At 41.6% G+C, this 25,187-nt stretch overlaps 1 protein-coding gene across 8 annotated transcripts in view; it reads right to left on the bottom strand.

Moving 5' to 3' along the window:
• Nucleotides 1-4,864: 4,864 nt before the first annotated feature.
• ZNF667 (zinc finger protein 667) overlaps nt 4,865-25,187 on the bottom strand; it is a 30,054-nt gene continuing 9,731 nt past the window's right edge. For 6 of the 8 annotated variants that reach the window (XM_046681597.1, XM_046681596.1, XM_046681593.1 and 3 more), the window contains 5 exons: nt 23,088-23,240; nt 22,123-22,214; nt 17,061-17,187; nt 15,683-15,775; nt 4,865-7,713 (listed from right to left, as the gene is read on the bottom strand). In XM_046681597.1, coding sequence (XP_046537553.1) covers nt 6,134-7,713; nt 15,683-15,775; nt 17,061-17,187; nt 22,123-22,155 — 1,833 coding nt within the window. In that variant the 5' untranslated portion in view covers nt 22,156-22,214; nt 23,088-23,240 and the 3' untranslated portion in view covers nt 4,865-6,133. Of the gene's footprint in view, nt 7,714-15,682; nt 15,776-17,060; nt 17,188-17,732; nt 17,911-22,122; nt 22,215-23,087; nt 23,241-25,187 lie in introns of all 8 variants that reach the window. The other 2 variants (XM_046681600.1, XM_046681601.1) reach the window with 2 other exon arrangements.

Raw genomic sequence — 25,187 nt, forward strand, 5'->3', positions numbered from 1 at the left:
AAAACTACAAAGAGAAACAGAAAAATCCACAATTATAGTAGATTTTGACATGCGTCTCTCAATAGAACAAGGAGACAGAAAATCAGTAGGGAGATTGAAGACTTGAACAGTGTGCGCCTACTGGACCTCACTGACATTTAAAACACTCCACCCGAGAACGGCAGAGTACACATTCTTTGAGAATGCGCCCAGAACATTTACCAAGACGGTCCATATTCCAGGCCTTAAAATGTCTCGATAAATTTAAAAGGATTCAAGCCGTACAAAATGTTTTAATCCAGAATGGATTAAATTAGAATCAGTAACAGAAAGGTAATTGGAAAATCTCCAAATATTTGGACCTCAATAGTACAATTTTTAGTAACCCATGGGTCAAAGGAGAAATCAAAAAGGAAAATAGAAAGTATTTTGAATTGAACGAAACTTAGAACACAGAGTATCAAAATGTGCGGGATGCAGCTAACACAATACTTAGAAATAGAATAGCACTGTCTAAGTTATAAAAGAAAGCTCTCAAATCAATGACTTCAATTTCCACCTTAACAAGTTAGAAAATGAAGAGCAATGAAACCCACAGTTAGCATAAGAATGGAAATGACAAAGAATAGCAAGCAAATCGGAAACAGGAAACCAAAAAGCAGGTCAATAAAACCAAGAAATCTTCATTCAGACTGATCATGAAAAAAAGAGAAAACATGCAAGTTACAGTATCTGGAATGGCAGAGATCACATCACTACAAATTCTACAGTTATTAAATGGATAAGGGAATGTTTTGAACTTTATGCAAATCAATTTCACAACTTAGATAAAATGGAAAAAGCTTACTCAAGAATAGGTAACCAGAGCATCTCCGTATCTATTAAAGAAATCGATTTGGTAATTTAAACCTTCCAAATATTCTTGGATATCTTGCTGTTACCACCAGTTTAGTTGTGTTATGGCCAGGGAATATACTTTATGATTACTATAATTTATTTATTTTTTTAGATTTTTTATTTTTTCCTTTTTCTCCCCAAAGCCCCCCGGTACATAGTTGTATATTCTTCGTTGTGGGTCCTTCTAGTTGTGGCATGTGGGACGCTGCCTCAGCGTGGTTTGATGAGCAGTGTCATGTCCGCGCCCAGGATTCGAACCAACGAAACACTGGGCCGCCTGCAGCGGAGCGCGCGAACTTAACCACTCGGCCACAGGGCCAGCCCCATGATTACTATAATTTTTAAAAATGTATTAATATTTGTTTTATGGTCTCAATGAAATGTCTCATGTGTACTTGGAATGAATATATATTCTGCTCTTGTGGAGTGTTTTATAAATGTCAACCAGTTAAGTTGGTTGGTTGTGTTGTTCAGGTCTTCTATCCTCACTGATTTTCTGTCTACTTGTTCTATCAGTAACAAGAGAGGACTGGTGAAGTCCAATAATTGTGGATCTGTCTATTTGTCCTTTCTGTTCTTTTCTCCTCTGGGTAATTTGTGCTCTGTAGTTCAGTGTGTATACATTTAGGATTGTTATATTTACCTAGAAAGGTGATCCCTGTATTATGATGTAAGGTTTCTCTTTATCCATGATTTTTTTTTTTTTTTTGAGGAAGATTAGCCCTGAGCTAACTACTGCCAGTCCTCCTCTCTTTTGCTGAGGAAGCCTGGCCCTGAGCTGACATCCGTGCCCATCTTCCTCTACTTTATACATGGGACGCCTGCCACAGCATGGCTTACCAAGTGGTGCCATGTCTGCACCCGGGATCCGAACTGGCAAACCCCAGGCCGCCGAGAAGCGGAACGTGCGAACTTAACCGCTGCGCCACCGGGCCAGTCCCTTTATCCATGATTAGATTGCTTATTCTAAAGTCTACTTCATCTGATACTAACATAGTGATTTTCAGTTTTTTTATTAGAGTTTGCATGGTCTGTCTTTTCCCCACTACTTAACTTTTAAGTTATCTATCCCTTTATATTTAAAGTGGGTTTCTGCTAGACAGCATACAGTTGGGTCCTACCTTTTCAAAAAACTCAATCTTATAATCTCTTTTAACTGGTGTGTTTAGCCCATTCACATTTGATGTAATTTTTTATGTATGTGGATTAAAATCTATCCATCCTCTTAACTATTTTTTAATTGTTCCATTTGTTTTTTGTTCTCTTTATGCCTTCTATTAGATTAACTGAGCATTTTTAATATTCCCTTTTATTGTACTAGCTAATTATTTCTCTTTTAAAACATTTACTGGTTACTCTAAGGTTTACAATATACATCATTAACCAGAATATATCTTCAAATAACATACCATTTAATAAGTAAAGATCTTACACAATGTATTCTCAACTTCTCCCTCCCAGCCCTTGTGCTGTCATATATTTCACTTTTATATCTGCTATAAACACACAAAATATCTTACTCTTTTAGACAGCTAATTATCTTTTAGATATTTAGGCTAAAAGAAAAATCACTTTACTTTCATTTATTCCATTTCCAGATGTCTTCATTTCCTTGTGTATATCTAAGTATCTGTTGTGTTTCAAATTCCTTCTGCTTGAAGAAATTCATCTAACATTTCTTGTAGAGTAGATCTTCTGGCAATAATGTATTCTGTTTTCCTTTCTCTGAGAGTCTTCATTTCTCTATCAATCTTGAAAGATATTTTCATGAAAAATTTCATAAAGATAACTTCTTTCAGCACTTTACAGATGTCATTATATTGTCCTCCAGCCTGCATTATTTCTTATAAGTCTGCTGTAATTATCTTTGTTTCTCTGTTTTGGTTTTGTTTTGTTTTGTTTTGTTTTTGCTGAGGAAGATTTACCCTAACATCTGTGCCAATCTTCCTCTGTTTTGTATGTGGGCCACTGCCACGGCATGGTGATGAGTGGTGTAGGTCGACACCCAGGATCCAAACCTGAGAACTTGGGCCACCAAAGCAGAGTGTGCATAAGTTTAACCATTCTGCCATAGGGCCGACCCCTCAGTAATTTTTTTATTTAATGTTTCTTAGTGTTCTCTGATTTTTTTTTTTTTGAGGAAGATTAGCCCTGAGCTAACTAGTGCCAATCCTCCTCTTTTTGCTGAGGAAGACTGGCCCTGAGCTAACATCCATGCCCATCTTCCTCTACTTTATATGTGGGACGCCTGCCACAGCATGGCTTTTGCCAAGCGGTGCCATGTCCGCACCCAGGATCCAAACCGGCAAACCCTGAGCCGCCAAGAAGTGGAACGTGCGAACTTAACCACTGCACCACTGGGCTGTCCCCTGAGTTTTACAGATTTGAGTTCTGGTGTCATTAGCCCTTATTTCTTCAAATATTTTTTCTGCCCCATTTCCTCTGTTCCTTCTGAGATCCCAATTATGTATGTGCTGGACCAACAGATCTTCTCCCACAGCTCTTGGATGGTCTGTTCTTCTCACCTTTTCTCCCCAATTTGTGTTTTAGTTTGGGTGATTTTTATTGACCCTAAAGTTCAGTTATTCTTTCCTTGGCTGTGGCAAGCATATTGATGAGCCTGATGAAGGCACACTTCATCCCTGTTACTGCATTCCTCATTTCTAGTACTTCCATTTGATCCTTACAGTTCCATCACTCTGCTCACATGATCCATTTAATTTCCCCATTGTGCACATTTTCTATTAGAGCCCTTAATATATTACCCATTACTTTAAATTACCATTACTTTAAATTTTGTGTCAAAGTCCAACAGCTATGTCATTTCTGAATAGTTCTGGACTGCCTTGTCTCTTAGTGGGGGGGATGGGTATTGATCTTTCTCGCATTTTTGTATGCCTTATAATTTTCTTTTCTGCCAAAAGCTAGATATCTTGTGTAGGACAGTAAAAACAGAGGTAAAAAGATTTAATTCCTAAAAGTGCTCATATCATTCCTTCTGTTAAGCCTTTAGTGTGTGTGTGTCTGTATGCATGTGGGGTAATTCATTAACATAGTCAGAAATTGGACTAGGTTTAAGGTTTGCTGCTCCTGTGGTTACCCTAAGCTCAAAGCCACAGTCTTCAAACATCAACAGTGATTCCTTAGAATGAGGATTGGTTTTCCCAAGGGTTTATCTCAATGTCTGGGTCACCCTCGGGTGTTCCCTTTGGATTATGCCTCAGAGACAGTCCAGCTATACTATTTCATTCATTCATTCAACATTTGAGTGCTTACCACTTCTTATGTCCCACTGTACTAAATGCTTGAACTTCTAACTCCCCATTCTACTACCCTCTGCCGTTATTTTGTGCATCTGTACTTCTCTGTTTGCCTTCAATAGCCTTCCAACTTTTGTGTGCCTAGTAAACTCCTGTTCTTTTTTAATACTATCACCACCTCCAAAAGCAATCCCTGGCCCCATGCCTTCCCATCACCCTAGGTTCATCATCCTCTATACTGCTTGTCTACCTTAAACATGTTTCCATATTTAAATAAACTATATTTTCTAGTAAAGTGTAAGTGTCTGCAGGCAAGAACAGTCTTATCAGTTTATCTTACATAAGTTAGGTTTGTGACGTTGATTTGGAACCAACCTCTCTGGCACATTGGCAGAAGAATTAACAACATAGAGGAGTGTGTGTATAGACGGGGAGGAAGAAAAGACAAGACTTCCTATACGACTTCTCTGTGTTATTTGCTCCAAGCATTGATTTTTTATGATTTTACAGAACTAACAAGTTTAAATGGAAAATCCATTATTCTGTTATCCTGTATGCATGCTCACCCTTCACAAATCTGGTTGTTGTTTTCTCAGTTGTGGTCAAAGTTTGAGTGACCTAATCCATGTGGCCACACATTCTACAAAGTTGTCTTAAGATATGGCTGTGCTCAAAAATAGCTTCTGCAGTAGATAAACACACAGAAGAATCCAAGTGTATACAACACAACCACAAAAAAGAGCTCTTATTTTATTCCTTGCATATTTCACACAAGCTGGAAAGAGGGACTGAAAGCTATTATATATGATGAACAGCTGACAGGAAAAGAGCCTGATACACAAATCCAGGGTTTCACCCATGTCTTGGTCAGTGTGGGCTGCCATAACAAAATACCATAGACCATGTGACTTAAAAGAAATTTCTCACAGTTCTAGAGGCTGAAAGTCCGAGATAAGGATGCCAGCATGGCTGGATACAGGTGACAGCTAGCTTCCTGGCTTGCACAGCTGCCTTCTGGCTGCCTTCCTCACATGGCAGAGAGAGCAAGCTCTCTAGTGTCCCTTTTTTAAAAGACACTAATCCTACCATGAAAGCCCCAACCTCATGACCTCATCAAAACTACATAACTCCCAAAGGCCCCATTTCCAAATACAATCACATAGCGGGTATGGCCTCAACATAAATTCTGGGGGGACACATTCAGTCCATGACATTCCATTCTGCAGACTAGTGTTCTTACATAAAAATACCAATGTTATTCATACAAATATAGACAAATTTCTCTTCAAATAAAACAATAATTTCTCTCGGCTCTGAAGTTCCTTGCTCCTCAGAACATCCTACCTTTTTTCCTATTAGCCCATCTCAGGTTTGTTAGAGTCTCCATACTGTGAAGATCATGTACCTTCACATCCACGGAGTCAGCTGCTAATGACTCTACTGCTCCACACAATTGAGTGCTATCTTTATCCACATAAAGACTCACTCTTCTTTATGCTGATCCCAGAAGTTTCTATCAGCTAAAAACAGCACCCTCGTTTCCCAGGAAGTCCCTTACATGTGACAGTTATAGTTTTAAGGGACAAACTCAAACTCTTCCTTCAGGTGACCTTAAATCAGGCTCAAAGCCCCATCCACAGAAATGGACTTCACAATTCCGCTTTGTTGCATACGACCAATGAAACAGCTTTAAAACCTACCATCGGAACAAAATGTCAGTGACTCTTATCAAGTGAAGAATGATACTCATTAAAAATGACTGATCCAATCATCTGACATGCTAGTATGAAATTAAGACCTACAATAAGGCCATTACCTTAGCTGATTTAAAATGCTCAGGTCAAAAGTCACCAATGACTTTTACTCTTTGGCATTCAAAGTGAGACACATCAACAAATGGTCCAAAATTTATGTTATAGACAAACTTTACGTTACAGAAAAATGCACTTTTCCCATGCCTCTGCCTCACTCTTTGCTTTCACATAATTAAAATAGCTTCAGGCTTTTCCCTCAGAATGTGAATTCTGATGTCGAATCAAGGATGAGCTCCGACTATATGCCTTCCCACATTTCCTACATTCATAGGGTTTCTCTGAAGAATGACTTCTCTGATGCCGAATAAGATCAGAGCCACTGCTAAAGGCCTTCCCACACTCATTACATTCATAGGGCTTCTCTCCAGTATGACTTCTTTCGTGCAGAATAAGGGATGTGCGTTGACTAAAGGACTTCCCACATGTTTTGCACGTATATGGTTTCTCTCCAGTGTGAATTCTTTCATGTTGGGCAAGGTGTGCACTCTGACTGAAGGCCTTCCCACACTGATCACATTCATAGGGTCTGTCTTCACTATGAATTCTCTTATGTCGAGTAAGAGAGATGCGATGACTGAAGGCTTTCCCACACTCCTCACATTGATAGGGTTTTTCTCCAGTATGAATTCTCTGATGTTCAATAAGAAATGACTGGCGGCCAAAAACTTTACTACATTTATTACATTTGAAAGGTTTCTCTTCAGAATGAATGTTCTGATGTATTTTAAGGTTGGCAGTTCCAGAAAACATCTTCCCACATTCCTTACATTCAAACAGTTTCTTTTTCTTTGTATGCACTTTTTGATGTTGAATAAGGGATGAATGCCGGTTACAGACCTTCTCACATTTATTGCATCTATAGAGTTTCTTTCCAACATGAAGTCTCAGATGTAGAATAAGGGTTGAAGGCCGCCTGAAGACCTTCTCACATTTATCACATTTGTAGGGTTTCTCTGAAGTGTGAATTCTCTGATGAAGCATAATGGATGAAATCCTATTGAAGGACTTTCCACACTTTCTGCATTTATAAGGATTCTCTAAATGGTGACTTCTCTGCTGTAGACTCTGACTTAAGGTCTTCCCACTTTCATGGGTTTTCTCTCCAGTATGAATTCTTTTATGTGTAACAAGGACTGATTTCTTACTGAAGCCTCTCCCACATACACTGCATTTATGTACTTTCTTTCCATTGTGAATTTTCCTATGAAGTAAAAGGGATGACATTCGAATGAAGGCTTTCCCACATTTTCTGCACTGGTGGACATTCCCAACAAAGTGCATTTTCTGATGGATACTGAGAGATGGGCATTGACTCAAGGCCTTCCCACAGTCAAAGGTTTCCTTTCCATCATGAGTTTTCCCATGTAGAATGAGGGTTGTTCTTTGAATGAAGCTTTCCCCACATTTATCACATTTATGGCTTTTCCTCCGATTGTGAATTCTCTGATGAAGAATGAGGGATGAGATCTGCCTGAAAGCTTTTCTACAATTACTGCATTCATAAGGCTTCTCTCCTGTATGAGAGTTCTGATGAAGTTCAAGAGATAAGCTTTGACTAAAGATTTTCCCACAGTCATTACATTTTAAAGATTTCTTCCCTGAATGCACTTTCTTGGGTTTTACCAGGACTGAATTTTTCTTGCAGCCCCTCTTTCCTGTGGAAACTTTTTGTGGCACAGAAACTGGTTTCTGATAGATGCTTTGCCCAGATTTGTTGCACTGATTTGGAGGTAACTTCTTGGTCTCACATTTAGACCCTGAGTCTGAAAGACATCAAGAAATTAAATGTTTGTTTTTCTGGGCTGGAAAAACGAAGCTTCTGTGAAGTCATTATCATTATCAGTCATAATAACAATGATGTTAACCAGAACAGTAACTTTTTAGTGTCTTATTATGGTTTTAACATAGTAAGGAATTTATAGAAATATTTAAAAACTAGAATTTAGGAAAGTTTGCAATTTTAAGTGAATAAAGTTTTATTTGTAGGATAAATTTATACCATATATCACATTAAATTTCATAGGTTGTTCATTAAATGAATGTAGTTTTATTATATGAAATTCCAGAAAAGGCAGACGATAGCATACAGGCAGAAGGCAGATTAGTGGTTGCCTGGAGCTGGAGGTGGGAAGGGGGATTCACTGTAAATGGGCATGAGGGCTCCTACTGGAGTGATAAAAATGTTCTAAAACTGGATTATGGTGATGGTTGCACAACTTGGCAAATTTATCAAAAACTAATGAATTACACACTTAAAATGGGTGAATTTTACAATACGTAAATTATGCCTCAATAAAGTTGTAAATTTAAAAAATGTATTCTTAAAATCAAAAATTAAAAATAATAACCAAACCAGACTTCTGGTTTGTGGTTCCTCATGTAAGAAGCCTGGAAGTTGCCACTTCATCCTAGCAACAAATAAAAAGCTAAACAGACTATAAAACCAAGAACTCCTTTAGGATCCCCAAGAGAAGGGAGGATGCAGGGCAAACTGCCGCCTCCAAGACTGGAGAGACAGACTGAAGAATACAGGGAGTCGCACCTTAGCAGAGCAGAGACTCACAAGCAAAACCACCATGGGAACCTGTGCTGTGGTAGGAAAACCTGAACTGTAACTGACAAATTGCTGGAGGCTCAGTGCTGACAAGTCCGAGAGTTAAAAACTCCAGAGGGAGCTAATCATAAGGGGATCTCTAAAATACTGTGAGATTTACCTTTAGGAGCTTGATCAGAGTCTCACCATAAATATCGGAGAAAAATCCTCTTGGGCTGCCAGCAGGGGAAGGGGAAAAGAAACCATTTTTGAAATATGCCAGAGCACTCTGTTCCTCTTAACAAGGTTTGCCCTCAGGGGAAACTAGTTAACCAGAGCCAACTCTGCTGAGGTATTCTCAGAGCCTAACTGACCTGGGAAAGGGAGATACCCAGCTCCAGCTGACTCTAGCCTCCCAAGTGGGAGAAAGGAAATATCCAACTTCAGCCCACTCTACCCATCCTGTTCTACCTAAGGGGGGAAAAAAAAACAAACACTTGTGATGTTCACATTCCACAGGCGCAGGCTCACTAAAACACTGAGAGCTAATCATAGGACCACAGAATGCTCCCCCTCCTGCCAGACCTCACATTACTAAAGGCCTATTTACAGCAGTTCTTTCTAACTGGTACATCATGTTTGGCTATGAAGAAAAAATTAAAAGGCATACCAAAGGTAAAAAACACAATTCGAAGGGGCAAAGCAAGCATAAGACTCAGATATGGCAGGGATGTTGGAATTATCAGATTAGGAAATTAAAACAACTATGATTAATATACTAAGGACTCTAACGGATAAAGAACAGATGGGAAATGTAAAGCTGAGAGATGGAAATAAGGAAGAACCAAATGAAATGTTAAAAGATCAAAAATGCTATAACAGAAATGAACAGTGTCTTTAATGGGCTTATTAGTAGATGTAACACAGGTGAGGAAAGATTCTGTGAGTTAAAGGATTTATTAATAGAATTCTCAAAAACTGGAAAGCAAAGAGAACAAAGACTGAAATAACAACAGAACATCCAAAGACTGTGTGACAACTACAAAAGAAGTAACAAATGTGTAAAAGGAATACCAGAAGAAGAGAGAATAGAAGAAACATTTGAAACAATAATGACTGAGGATTTCCCCAAATCAACATCAGACACCAAATCACAGATCCAAGACACTCAGAGAACATCAAGTAGGATAAATGCTAAGAAACCCACACCTAGGCATGTCATTTTCACACTGAAGAAAGTTAAAGATAAAGAAAAAATCCTGAAAGAAACCAGAGGAAAAGAAAACCTCACCTAGAGAAGAACAAAGATAAGCATTACATCCAACTTCTCCTCAGAGACCATGCAGGCAAGAAGAGAGCAAAGCAAAATATTTAAAGTACTGAAAGAAAACAACCCATCAACCTAGAACTTTCCGTACCCTGTGAAAATACCTGTACACACCCATATATACACACTCAAGATAAATACATAAGCATACACTGTTGTGATTATTATTTTGAACAAACTGTTATCTGTTAAACCAATTAAGAATAAGAAAAATAAAAGGTTTTTTTTGCTTTCAATTATTCCTTCTCCAATGCTCCTCGTTTCCATATGCAGATCTGAGTTTCTGACCTATTTTATTTTTTTCTCTCTAAAGGACTTCTTCTAACATTTCTTGCAAGGCAGGTTTACTGGCAATAAATGCCCTCAATATTTGTCTGAGAAAGTCAATTTCTCTTTTACTTTTGAAGGATAGGCTTATATATAAGTGAAGTGAACGAAAGCAATAACACAGGGGATAGGAGGGAGAAATTAAGGTTATTTTATTATTATAAGATACTCACACTACCCATGAAGTGGTATAGCGTTACCTGAAAGCAGACTTGGACTAGTTGTAAAGGTATATTGTAAACTCTAGGGTTTGCAACAACTGAAAAAAAAAAAGTATAAGTGATACAAGGACAGAAAATATCATCATATAAAATGCTCATTTAAAACCACAAAAGGCAGAAAAAGAGTGGTAGACAAAAACAGGAACAAAGAATAAAGGCAACAAATAGAAAACAGCAATGAATATGGTAGATGCTAATCCAACCATATCAATAATCACTGTGAATGTCAACGATCTGAATGTACCAATTAAAAGGGATTGTCAGAATGGATCAAAAAACATGACTCAACTGTTACGTTGTCTACAAGAAACTCACTTTAGATAGAAAGACACACATGGATTAAAAGTAAATGGATGGAGAAAAATATACCATGTTAACAATAATTGAAAGAAAGCAGGAGCAGCTATATTAATTTCATACAGAGCAGACTTAAAAGCAAGGAAAGTTATCCTGGATAAAGAAGGGCATTATATAATGATAAAGGGGTCAATTCCTCAGTGAGACATAATTCTTAACAAATACATGCCTAACAAAGGAGCATCAAACTACATGAGACAAAAACTGATGAAACCACAAGGAGAAACAGATAAATTCACTACCTTAGTTGGAGACTTCAACACCCCTTCTCTCTGAAATAGATCCAGCAGGCAGAAAATCAGTAAAGGATACAGTGAACTCAACCACACCATTATTCAACTGGATATAACTGACATCTATAGACTACTTCATCCAACAACAGCAGAATTCACATTATTCTCAAGCTCACATGGAACATTCACCAAGATAAACTATACTCTGGGCCATAAAACACAACTTAATAAATTGAAAAGAACAGAAATCATACAATGTTTGCTCTCAGACCACAATGGAATTAAATTAGAAATCTGTAACAGAAAGATCATTGGAAGCCCCAAAATACTTGGAGATTAAACAACACATTTTTAAATAACACATGGGTCAAAAAAGAAATCTGAAGGGGTCAGCCCAGTGGTGCAGTGGTTAAGTTTGCATCTTCTGCTTCGGTGGCCCAGGGCTCGCCGGTTCAGATCCCGGGTGCGGACATGGCACCACTTGGTGGGCCATTCTGTGGCAGGTGTCCCACATATAAAGTGGAGAATGGGCATGGGTGTTGGCTCGGGGCCAGTCTTCCTCAGCAAGGGGAGGAGGATTGGCAGCAGATGTTAGCTCAGGGATAATCTTCCACAAAAAATAAAAATAAAAAAAAATTTTTAAAAATCTGAATAGAAATTAAAAAATATTTTGAACTAAATGAAAATGAAAACAACCTATCAAAATGTGTGGGATGCAGTGAAAGCAGTGCTGAGAGGGAAATTTATGGCACTGAATGCACATATAAGAAACAAGGATCTAAAATCAATAATCTGGGGCCAGTCCAGTGGCCGAGTGGTTAAGTTCGTGCACTCTGCCTTCAGTGGCCCAGGGTTTCGCTGGTTCGGATTCTGGGCACGGACATGGCACCGCTCATCAGGCCACATTGAGGCAGCGTCCCATGTGCCACAACTAGAAGGACCCACAACTAAAAAAAATATATACAACTATGTACTGGGGAGACTGGGGGAGAAAAAGCAGGGGGAAAAAAACGATTAGCGACAGTTGTTAGCTCAAGTGCCAATCTTAAAAAAAAAATTAAAAAATAAAAAATAAAATCAATAATCTAAATCTCCCCCTTAGGAAACTAGAAAAAGAAGAGCAAATTAAATCCAAAGTAAGCAGAAGAAAACAAATAATAAGAATTAGAGCAGAAATTGCAAACAGGAAATCAACTGAGAAATACTACAAAACAAAAGCTGGTTTTTTGAAAATTAATAAAACTGATAAGCCTCTAGCTAGGCTAACTAAGAAAAAGAGAGAAGGCACAAATTACTAATATCAGAAATGAAAGAGGGGACATCACTACAGATTTTACAGAAATCAAAAAGATGATAAAAGAAAAAAGAACAACTCTATGTTGAGAAATTTGATAACCTAGGTGAAACTGACCAATTCCTTAAAAGACACAATTTGCCAAAATTTGCATAAGAAGAAAGAGATGATCTGAATAGGCCTCTATCTATTAAAGTAATTGAATCAATAATTAGTAACCTTCCAAAACAGAAAGCACCAGGCCCAGATGGGTTCACTGGTGAATTCTACCAAGGGAAGAAATCATACCAATTCTCCATTATCTCTTTCAAAGGACGGAAACAGAGGGAATACCTGCTAACTTCATTCTAAGAGGCCATCATTACCTTAATAATACCAAAACCAGAAAAGACACCACAAGGAAACTACAGACCAGTATCCTTGATGAGTATCGATGCAAAAATCCTAAATATATAACAGCACATTAAAAGGATCATACACATGAGGAAGTGGGATTTATACCTAGAATGTAAGGATAGTTCAATATGGGAAAATCAATCAATGTAATACATCACGTTAAAAAAATGAAGGACAAAAGCTACATGATCTTCTCAATTGATGCAGAAAAAGCTTTTGACAAAACTCAACATGATAAAAACACTCAACAAACTAAGAAAAGAAAATTAACTCAATATAATAAAAGTCATCATTGAAAAGCCCATAGCAAACACCACAGTAACTGGGGAAAGATTGAAACCTTTTCCTCTAACATCAGGAACAAGGCAAAGAATGCCCACTCCACCACTACTATTCGATGTAGTGCTGGAAGTTCTAGCCAGAGCAATTATACAAGAAAAATAAAAGCCATAAAAAAGGGAAAAGAAGTAAAATTTTTCTCTGTTCACAGACAACATGATTTTATATGTAGAAAACCCTAAAGATTCCACACAAAAAAATTGTTAGAACCAATAAACGAGTTCAGTAAAGTGGCAGGATACAAGATCAACACTCAAAAATCAGTTGCGTTTCTATACACTAACAAGGACCACTCCAAAAAGGAAATTGAGAAAACAATCCCATTTACTAAAGCATCAAAAAGGATAAAATATTTAGGAATAAATTTAACCAGAGGTGAAAGACCTGTACACCAAAAACTACGAAACATTGCTACAAGAAATTAAATAAGATACAAATAAATGGAAAGACATCCTGTGCTTGTGGATTGGAAGACTCAATATTGTAAAAATGTCCATACTACTCAAAGTGATCTACAGATTCAATGCAACCCCTATCAAAATCCCAATGACACTGTTTGCAGATATAGGAAAAAACAAGTCCTAAAATTCATATGGAATCTCAAGGGACCCAAAATACCCAAAGCAATCTTGAAAAAGAGGAACAAACTTGGAGGCCTCACACTTCCTAATTTCAAAACACACTACAAAGCAACAGTAATTAAGATGGTGTGGTAATGGCATAAAGATAGATATACAGTCCAATGGGAGAATAAAGAGGCCAGAAATAAACCCTCACACATCTGGTCAAATGATTTTCAACAAGGGTGCCAAGACTACACAACGGGGAAAGAACAGTCTCTTCCACATAAGGTGTTAGGAAAACTGGATATCTACATGCAAAAGAATGAACCTGGACCTTGCCTTACACCATAAACAAAAATTAACTCAAAATGGATTAAAGGCCTAAATGTAAGACCTAAAACTACTAAACTCCTAGAAGAAAACATAGGGGAAAAGCTTCAGGACATTCAATTCAGCACTGATTTCTCAGCTATGACACCAAAAGCACAGGCAACAAAACAAAAAATAGACAAATGGGACTACATCAGACCTAACTTCTGCATGTCAAAGGAAACAATCAACACAGTGAAAAGGCAACCTCCAGAATGGCAGAAAATAATTGCAAATCATAACTGATAAGGAGTTAATATGCAGAACATATAAGGAACTTCTACAACTCAACAATAAAACACAAATAACCCTATTAAAAAATGGACAAAGGACTTGAATAAACATTTCTCAAAAAAAAGAGAAATGGCCAATAAATAAATGAAAAGATGCCTACCATCACTAACCATTAGGGAAATGCAAACCAAACCCACAATATCACCTCATACCCATAAGGATGGCCACGATCAAAAAACCAGAAAATAAGAAGTGTTGACGAGGATGGGCAGAAGCTGGAACCCTTGTGCACTGTTGGTGGAAACGAAAAATGGTGCAGCCACTGTGGAAAACAATATGAAAGTTCCTCAGAAAATTACAAATAGAAATACCATAAGATCCAGCAATCCCACTTCTGTAGATAGCCAAAGGAACTGAAATCAGGATCTCCAAGAGATATCTACACTCCCATGTTCACTGCAGCATTATTCACAGTTGCCAAGAGGTGGAAGCAACCCAAATATCCATTGATAGATGAATGGAAAAAGAAAATGTGGTATATACACATAATGGAATATTATACAGCCTTTAAAAATAAGGAAATTCTGTCACATGCTACAACATGGATGAACCTTGAAGACATTACGCTAAGCAAAAAAGCCAGTCACAAAAGATCAAATCTTGTATGATTCCACTCCTATGAAAAATCCACAGTAGAAAAATTATAGAAACAGAAAGTAGAAAGGTGGCTACCAAGGGCTGGGGAGAGAGGTAAGGAAGAATTAGTATTTAGTAGGTATGGAGTTTTGTCACTGAAAGATGAAAAGCTTCTAGAGATCTGTTGCACAACAATGTGAATATACTTAACCCTACATTTAAAAATGGTTAAGAAGGTAAATTTAATGTTTTGTGTTCTTTACCACAATTAAAAAAAAAACCCATATAACTTGACGAACCAAAGAGGAATCTATTAGAAAAGGGAATGAGTTCCTGAAAAGTAGTCAAAATGAACATTTATGGAAAAGACTTTAATTTTTTTAAGGAATGAAGAAAATGATGCAAGTTTGAACATTACCATTAAAAGTGCTATCATTAGAGAAGGTGGAATACGTTTTCTCTGAAGGGAAATATGAAAGCTGAGGAAGGGAAAGTGATAGGTGGAGATGAGGCGGTTAAGAGCTGAGCTTCTAAAACCTGTAGCTGGGGTTCAAACCCAGCTCTGCTGCCACCTCCTAGCTGGGTGACCTTGGGCAAGTCATTGAACCTCTCTGGTTCTCAGTTTCCTCATCTATAGAATAGGAATAATAGTACCTACTGTATAGGGTGCTGGGAGAAACTTATACTTAGAAGAGTGCCTGATACCTAGTAAGAGCTTATTAAATGTTGGTTATTCTCCCTCTGGGGGCTCGTACTGAAGAGACTTGAATTTTCTGCACAGGCTTGAGGCCATGGAGGTGAGGAAAGTACCTCTCCAATATTGTCTCAAAGAGGCTGCCCTCTCACGATGGAGTGCACTCTTACACAGAAAGCCACCTTCTAAGCCTTGATTCTGTCACTCACCCAAGCCCCGGCGTCTCCTCACTGGCTCCACCATCCAGGGCGCTTTCCCTTTCTCCAATAAGGTGATCACATTTGGCCTCCGAAAGGAAAGTCCTGCACACGGGAAAAACATTGGAATTGAGCATGATGGGGGTGCCACAGACGTCAGAGCCCAGCCCTGTGTCAACAGGAAAGGGGCTTTATTAGCACAAAGGGAGCACAGAGGATGCGAAGGGCAGGTGGAGAATGAGGAGGATGAAAGTTCAGTTACAGCTGGCAGAGTTGTTTATTTCTAACTCTACAAAGCCAACTATTTTCCTAAAAAGTTGGACCCCAAACTCCTGAGGCTGGTTAAGCTATTGCCTTTTAGCCTCCAGCCACACCCCTCCTTGATCTGTTTGGTGGTGCAGGGGCTCTGCAATCCACACTTCTTTTTTGCCAGGTGCTCCCTGTCAGGGTCCACCAACGGGGCTCTGGTGGTTTCAATTTCTGCTTTTCTTTTTTGGCCTGCACTCCCAGAATTAGCCTCATCTTGCCCTCTGAGGAGTATAAACCAACCAGACAGTGCACCCCTCTCCTCCTTCAGAAGTCTGAGTCTCTTCCTCTAAGTCCTAAGACCCCTAACTCTTCCCTTTGTCCCCCTAGCCCTGCAGTTACCATCTCTGTTAATTCATTGTCTACTACTCACCTTTTAACAGTACCCGTTAAGTCAATTCCTTATATAAAATTCTCTCTCCTCAAGAGGTTACATGTATAGTTACTATATGACCAACAATTCTACTCCTAGGTATCTACACAAGAGAAACGAAAATACATGCACACACAAAAACTGGTACACAAATGTTCATAGCAGCATATTCATAGAAGCCATGGAGTGGAAACAGTGCAGATGCCCATCAACTGATGAATGGATAAAATATGGAGAATATCGTTTGACCATAAAAAGAATGAGGTACTGACACATGAAACAATGCAGGTGAACCTCAAAAACATGTTAAGTGAAAGAAACAAGAAACAAAGGACTACATATTTATGATTCCATTTCTATGACAGGCCAAGGATAGGCAAATTCATAGACAGAAAGCGGATTAGTGTTTGCCTACTTGGGGGCGATTAGTGGGCAGTGGGAAATGAGGATGACTGCTAATGAGTAGGGAGTTCCTTTTGGGGGTAATGAAAATGTTCTAAAATTAACTGCATTGAAGGACGCACAACTCTGTGAATACACTAAAAACCACTACCCTACTTTATATGGGTGAGTTGCACAGAATGTGAATTCCATCTCAATAAAGCTGTTAAAAAACCCCAAAACTGGAGTGGCTTCTGTTTTCCTGACTAAACTGATGACTCCCGTCCCTCAGTGAGCCAGCTGTGGATTACGCGGGGAGGAGAGCCTTACCAAGAGAGGCCAGGGTCTGGTAGTTCTCCAACATTACATCTTCGTATAGTGCTTTCTGAACGGGGTTCAGCCATTCCCACTCCTCCTGGGAGAAGTAAATGGCCAAATCCCCAAACGTCACTGGCGCCTGAAATGGAAAATCACATGTCCTTTCACCGTGGGCTTGTGCTTCCACGTGGCTGAAGGAAATGGTGGACTTGTCCCAAAACATGGGAGACACATAGTGCCAAGAATCTATCCAGGAAACATTTGAGGTTCTGAAGCCAAAAGGGGCAGGTGTATTAAATAAAATAAATAAACAACGACTATGACACAGCTGTTATTAAAGACTTGCACAAAAAACACAGCAACTTGGATTTACCGGGCATCGACAAAGTCAAGGCATCTTTCTGAGCACCCTACACATACTGGCTCATTTAGTGCTTGCGTTAGCCCCCGATGAGGTATTGCTGAGAAAATCACAGCAATGTTACAGACAAGGAAACTGAGGCCCAGAGAGCTAAGGTGACTTACTGAAGTTCTCAGGGCCAGTGAAGGAGGAGCTGGGGTGGAAGCTGGCAGTCTGACTTCTGAGTCTCGCTCCTGACCACTCGCTCTCTAAAGAGCATGGGACTATGTTACACGCAGCAAAAGGTTCTTTGCAGATGTAATCAAGGTTACTAATCAACTGACCTTAAAATATGGAGATAATCCAGGGGGGCCCAAGGCAGTTAATCACAGGGGCCCACGAGAGCAGATTTTTCTCCTGCTGGTGGCAGAAGAGGAGAGCAGAGAGGGAAGTGGGGGGATCTGAAGCACCAGTGTGATTTGACCTGTTGTTGCTGGCTTGAAGGTGGAAGAAGGGGGCCACCTGGAAAAAGTGAGAAGGAACTGAATTCTGCCAATAACCAGGGAGTTTAGAGGAGGACCCATGAGACCACAGCCAGCCAACACCTTGATTTTAGCCTTGAGACCCAAAGCGGAGGACCCAGCTAAGCCATGCTGTGCCCAAACTCCACCCATGAACTGTGATGATCAACGTGTGCTGCTTCAAGCTGCCAAGTTTGCGGCAATTTGTTACAGCAGCAATAAGGAACGAATACACATCGCTTAGAGGGCAGTAGTTTCTGTTATCGTATTCAAGAAATCGCATTCAAGACGCTTATTGCAGGAAATCCCTTGACCATCTAAAGCGGTGAAGCACGCTTCTCACAGGAAGCTGACATCACCCCTTCGCTGGCCTGGCTCCAACGAACTCAACCTGAATGCGGGGCTACACGGAGTCTCTTAAAGAGATTTCCTCCATGTAAATATGGGTTCCACGAGGAAAACAAAGTGACATTAAGAGAACTCTGGAGCACAACATCGAATCCCCCCTGCCTCAGCAGGTCCCACCCAGGCACACGTGTCCACCTGGATGTCACAGGGGCTCTCGTCTTCCCTCGAATGCCCTGGGGAGGGCCTTCCTCCCAGCACTGGCAGAGACCCTGGAGATGCTGAACAAACAGGAGAGTGGTCATGCGCACACTGAGAAAAGAGGAGAGGAGAGGAGGATCCAAGATGGCACGGTGAGTAGTCCTCTTTGTCTCTCCCCCTTCGAGTCTACAATTATTTGGACACTCATCGCTTAACAAAGGATATCCAGACAGCATCTCTGGACGTCTGAGACCCACGCAACTAGACATCAGAAGGCGGACAGACTTCCCTCCGGGAGGTCGTGGAGATAGGTGAAAACTCTCCGACCCCGACCAAACAGCCTAGTACCTGCAAGTGGCTTTCTTCCAACGGACGCCCCCAGAGGATCAACGCACACCTAGGGCAGGAGCGAGCACACAACAGAGGAGCGACGGTGGAAACAGGTGACCAGAACCCTACCTAAACCCCCCGCAATTGCTCCTAAACGCAGGGGGAAACTCTGGAGTTGCACACCTGAGCCCGCGGGGAGAGTCTCTCCCCGCCATTGGCGGGGAGATCCTGTGTGGTGTTTGCGGCGCCCAGAGGGTCCCAGAGAGAATCACTGAGGGTACGGAGGCCCCCCGGCTGCCACTGCCTGCACGGTGGGGAAAGGGATTGCTGGAGATCTCGGAGAGGACTGGGGCTGGGTGAAGCTGCAGAGGCCGGCTCCGCGCCCCGGAGGGGAAGCTCCAGAGTTCCGCCCAGGCAGCAGACAAAACTCTCTGTCTGCCATTAGCGGAGGGTCCACGCCCAGCATTCACAACTCTGGGAAAGTCCTGGAGAGAATCCCAGAGGGCAAGGTGACCCCCAGCTGCCCTTGCCCGCCTCGTGGGGCTAGGGATTGCCGGAGATCTCGGAGAGGACTGGGGCTGGGTGAAGCTGCAGAGGCCGGCTCCGCGGCCCGGAGGGGAAGCTCCAGAGCTCTGCCCGGGCAGCAGACAAAACTCTCTGTCTGCCATTGGTGGAGGGGCTACGTCCAGCATCCACAACACTGGGAGGGTCCCGGAGAGGAGAATATCAGGCAGGGCAGCAGCTGACCAGCTACCACTGAAATCAGGATCTCTGGCTATCCTCCAGACAGGGCAAAGGGCTCCCCGAGTTCCTGGGGAACAGGACTGGGGCTGGGTGGAGTTCCAGCGACCCAGCTCTGTAGCCTAGGGGGAAATCCTACAGGCTTACAGCAGCCTCAGGGAAAGCCTCTGCACAGCACTAGTAGAGAGCACCCAACAGGCAGCCACAAGGCTGGAAGACCCCGGGACAAAAGTAGCATAGCTAGGTGAGCTAACCACAGACTGTAGAAGATGCCAATAGCTCTGCTGCGACCCATAGTGGACAAGTGAGATTTTGTGGGTGCCGACAGTGACGGAGTGGCAAATATAAGTGATCCTACCCCTGGCCGCTGGAAAAGCCCATAACACCGTTGCAGACCCCAAGGAGGGAGCACGTCTAGGTGGGCTGCAACAGTAGGCACCAGCAGCCTGAAGCCCCCCCGTGATGGCCCCCACGGCAGAAGAGGGAATCCAAAGGACCACTGTGACTACAAGGAGGGGCCCAGGCCTGGTTAGCAACTGCAGATAGAGATCCTGGTTGGTGCAGTATAAACAGCTGCTCCCCCACCACAGCAGCTGAAACAAGTGGAAGGAGCAACTAAACTCTATCTCTATGAGGAGGCACAAATCAACAACATCAAGCAATATGAAAAAATACATTAAATCTCCAGAACAGAAGGAAAATAACAAATACACAGAAAACAATCCCAAAGAAAATGAGATATATAACCTAAATGATGATGACTTCAAAACAGCCATCATTAAAATACTCAATGAATTAAGAGAGAATTCAGATAGACAACTCAACGAGTTCAGGAGCTATGTCACAAAAGAGTTTGATACAATAAAGAAGAACCAAACAGAAATACTGGAAATGAAGAACACAATAGAGGAGATTAAGAAAAATCTAGATGCACTGAACAGTAGGGCCGATAATATGGAGGAAAGAATTAGCAATTTGGAAGACGGCAATATAGAAATGCTGCAGGCAGAGAAGGAGAGAGAACTAAGACTAAAAAGAAATGAAGAAACTCTCCGAGAATTATCAGACACAATTAGGAGATGCAACGTAAGGATTATAGGTATACCAGAGGGAGAAGAGAAGGAGAAAGGGGCAGAAAGCCTATTCAAAGAAATAATGGCTGAGAACTTCCCAAATCTGGTGAGAGAGATGGATCTTCAGGTGACAGAAGCCAATAGATCTCCAAACTTTATCAATGCAAGAAGACCAACCCCGAGGCATATAGTAGTGAAGCTAGCAAAAGTCAACGACAAGGAGAAAATACTAAGGACAGCCAGGCAAAAGAAACTAACCTACAAAGGAACCCCCATCAGGCTATCAGCAGATTTCTCAGCAGAAACTTTACAGGCTAGAAGAGAGTGGAATGATATATTCAAAAATCTGAAGGACCAAAACCTACAGCCGAGAATTCTCTACCCAGCGAAAATATCCTTCAAATACAATGGAGAAATAAAAACTTTCCCAGATAAACAAGTTAAGGGAGTTCATTGCCACAAAACCTCCTCTTCAGGAAATCCTCAGGAAAACCCTCATTCCTGAAAAATCAAAAAAAGGAAAGGGGCTACAAAACCAAGAGCAGGGGAGATAAGTAGAAGGACAACAACAGAGAGTAGCAGCTCTTCATCAGAACAGATTAAACCATGGGACGAGAAACAAAGGAAATTGAAGAAAACCAGAAAACAAGACATAAAATGGTAGTGGTAGGCCCCCACATCTCAATAATCACTCTAAATGTAAATGGATTGAACTCCCCAATCAAAAGACACAGAGTGACAGGATGGATCAAAGAACAAGACCCAACAATATGCTGCCTCCAGGAAACACACCTCAGCCCCAAAGACAAACACAGACTCAGAGTGAAGGGATGGAGAACAATACTCCAAGCTAATAATGAACAAAAGAAAGCAGGTGTCGCTATACTAATATCAGACAAGGTAGACTTCAAAGCAAAACAGATAAAGAAAGACAAAGAGGGACAGTATATAATGATAAAAGGGACTCTCCACCAAGAAGACATAACACTTATAAATATATACGCACCCAACACAGGAGCACCAAAATTTGTAAAGCAACTCTTAATAGGACTAAAAGAAGACATCAACAACAGTACAATAATAGTAGGGGACCTCAACACACCATTAACACCAATGGACAGAACATCCAGACAGAAAATCAACAAGGAAATAATAGAATTAAATGAAAAATTAGACCAGATGGACTTAATAGATATATATATAGAACACTTCATCCAAAAACTGCAGGTTACACATTCTTCTCAAGTGCACATGGAACATTCTCAAGGATTGACCATATTTTGGGAAACAAAGCAAACATCAATAAATACAAGAGAGTTGAGAAAAGAGGAGAGGAGGCTGCTGGGTGGTCTCCTGGCTCGCTGGGGCCCTTCTCACAGGCTCCCAGCCTCTGTGCTGATGGGAGGAAACCAGGGCCAGGTCTTAGCTGGTCTCCCCTGGGCAGGAAGTTTCCATGGGAGGAAAACAAATGGTCATGTCTCACAAGATGGCACTTTCCTGAAGGAAGAGGAATCGCTACTTACCTTGGACCTGGATTTCCCTCGTGCAGCAGGCATCCTGTCCTCGCCCCTGAGGGGCCGCGTTTGGAGAGGGGCAGCGTGCTGGGGAGGTGGGGCTACAGGAGAAGAGAAGTCATGAGGCTGATGGGGACTTCTAAGCAGTCCCAGAGTCTCTAGGGTAAGAATCCCCTCAGCCTGGTCACACACACACGTACACACACATGTGCACAGACACACCTGGAGGAAGGTCAGAGCACCTTGTGCAGCATTTCCTCCCTTTCTCAGGGTCAGGGAGGGACCACAGCCAATGCTACCTGCTGCAAGGATCAGAGGGCTCTGCATCAGGAGGCAAATGAGACCTGCGTAGACACCTGTTCATCCATTTGACAAGTAATTGCTGAGTGCCTACCAAGTGCCAGGCACTGGCCCAGGTGCTGGGTGGTAAGCAATGAGTTAGAGTGGAGCAGTACCAGCTCCCACGCACACTACGTTCCAGCAGGGAAGACAGGCCCACGTAACAAAGTGTTAGCTGCAATCATTGCTATGAAGAAAAAAAGGACCAGAGCAGGCGGGGAGTGAAGAGATTTGGAGGAAGGCCTGTGAGAGGAGGCAACACTGAGCTGAGTCTGCATGGAGTGCGAGTGTGAGCCACCTGGGCACTGGGAGAAGAGTATTCTGGGGAGAGGTACCATAGGTGCAAAGGCCCTGCCATGTGGAGGAACCAAGTGGGTAGGTGTGCTGAAGCAGAGTGAGGTAGGGAACAGGGGGCTAGGAGGAGGCTGAGGTCAGGAGGGGTCAGATCATGAAGTGGGGGTGAGCAGTTTGGAAATGACCCTAAGTGTGATAAAACATTACTGAGGGAGCAGGAGGCTGGGCAAGGAGTGACGTACCCGAAATACCATTTAACAAAACTGTTTTGCATGGCTCTGTGGCGAAGAAACTGTGTGCATGCTGGTGGGGGAGGAGCAAGAGCTGAAGAGAAGACTCACTAGATACTGGGGCGGGCAGAGGGGAGGCGCGAGATGCCGGACATCACTCCGAGGGAGGTCCTTCCGTCGCTGAGTCACCTCCACCGGTGCTGTCCAACGCGCTTGCCACTAGCCACATATGACAACTGAGTTCTGGAAACAAGGCTACTGCAACTGAGGAAATGAGTGCTTAATTTTACTTAATTTCAATTATTATTAAAACCACAATAAAATAATATTAAAATTACTCAACTAAAACTTATTATTAATCTAAAATTAAAAACTGATCCTCAATTCAGTTTCTGTAAAACTTTTAAGCATGTTTCGAACAACTTGGGTGTGTGAATCTACTTTTCCAATGGTAAATGTTATGAAATTCAAATATAGATCAAGCATCTCCAATGAAAACAGTGTCTGGATTGAGGCACACACATGTGCGAGACACAGCGGATTTCAAAGACTTAGTGTGAAAAAAAAGAACGTAAAATATCTCAGTGGTAATTGTTTATATTGACTACATGTTGAAACTGTAACATTTCGGACATATTGAGTTAAATAAAATGCATTATTAAAATTAACTGTGATCATGAATTTCTGTGTCTTCTTACTGTTTTCAACGTGGCTGCTGGAAGATTTACGTTCCATGCCTCACGTTACACTTCCCGGGGACAGCACTGCCCCCTACTACAGAGTCTATACTATTCTACTGCTCCGTTTTCTGCACGGCACTCACTGCCTCCTGGAAACGGCTTGTGTAAGCGTGTGTTTGCACGGGCACTACCCCGTGACCAGGGCTCCACGAGAGCAGGCACCTTGGCTGCTCTGTCCACGGCTCTCCTCCCGGTGCTGAGAGAGCAGCCAGCACAGAGCAGTGCTCAAGAAATACCTGCTGACTCACTCAACACCAGCTCTGAGTGCTTCCTGGCATGCTGAAATCGGGGTGGGGAGCAACCATCCTACGCCAAGACCCCGTCACAGAGCAACAATTCTGCTAGCAGTCCTTCCAAGCCCTCTGAACTTGTCTTTCGCAGAAGGGCAGGGTCTAGAAAAGGCAGAAATGGGGGTAGACTTTTTATTTGCCCCATTTCAAAAAACTTGAAATCTAGAGAACAGTACAACGAACACCTGATTACTCTTCACCAAATGTTAACATTTCGTTTTTTTTTAAATTCAAAATAAGATGTAGACATGATGACCTTTCACCCCTAAGTGCTTCAGCACGTGCCTCTGAAGAATGCCATCATCACAGCCGGTGCCAACAATGGTGGCTATGGCATAAAAAACTCTTTTGGTGAGGGGCTGGCACAGTGGCGCAGGGGTTGAGTTCACGTGCTCCGCTTCGGTGGCCTGGGGTTCGCTGGTTCGGATCATGGGAACAGACCTACACACTGCTTGTCGGGCCACGCTGTGGCAGGCATCCCACATATAAAACCACTGAGGAAGATGGGCACAGATGTTAGCTCAAGGCCAATCTTCCTCAGCAAAAAGAGGAGGATTGGCGGCTGATGCTAGCTCAGGGCTAATCTTCCTCAAAAAAAACCCCAGAAATAACATAAAAAAAACTTTTGATTTTTCTACGAAAAAGGTACAGCAGGATGCAATCTAGAAAATGGAAATACAAGATAGTTCTCTCTATAGGTGTTTTTTTCATCCCTTGAGGGTGGAGGTAGGGAAGATAAATGAAATCAAGGCCATAATTAAGTTCAGAATTAGATAGCAAGTATGTTTTATTTTGTTTGACTTGGTTTGGTGAGGAAGATTGTCAGTGAGCTAACATCTGTACCAGTCTTCCTCTATTTTGTATGTGGGACACCACCACAGCATGGCTTGATGAGTGGTGCTAGGTCTGCACCCGGGGTCCAAACTGATGAACCCCGAGCCACTGATGTGGAGAGCGCAAACTTAACTACTATGCCACCGGGCCAGCCCTGACAGTGAGTATGTTTTGATTAAAAATGTGAATGACAGGATGGCCTGTACTGTTTAAGGGAACCCAGCCAGAAGAACATTTGGTTTATTGTACTTCTCTCTTCATAAAGAGAAAAGCAGTAGTAATAATGACAAGTAACACTAAGATTAATTATTAATAAGACTAACAAACACTGAGTGCTTTACATGTGC

This window comes from Equus quagga, chromosome 13, assembly GCF_021613505.1.
Source record: "Equus quagga isolate Etosha38 chromosome 13, UCLA_HA_Equagga_1.0, whole genome shotgun sequence".
NCBI lineage: Eukaryota > Metazoa > Chordata > Mammalia > Perissodactyla > Equidae > Equus > Equus quagga.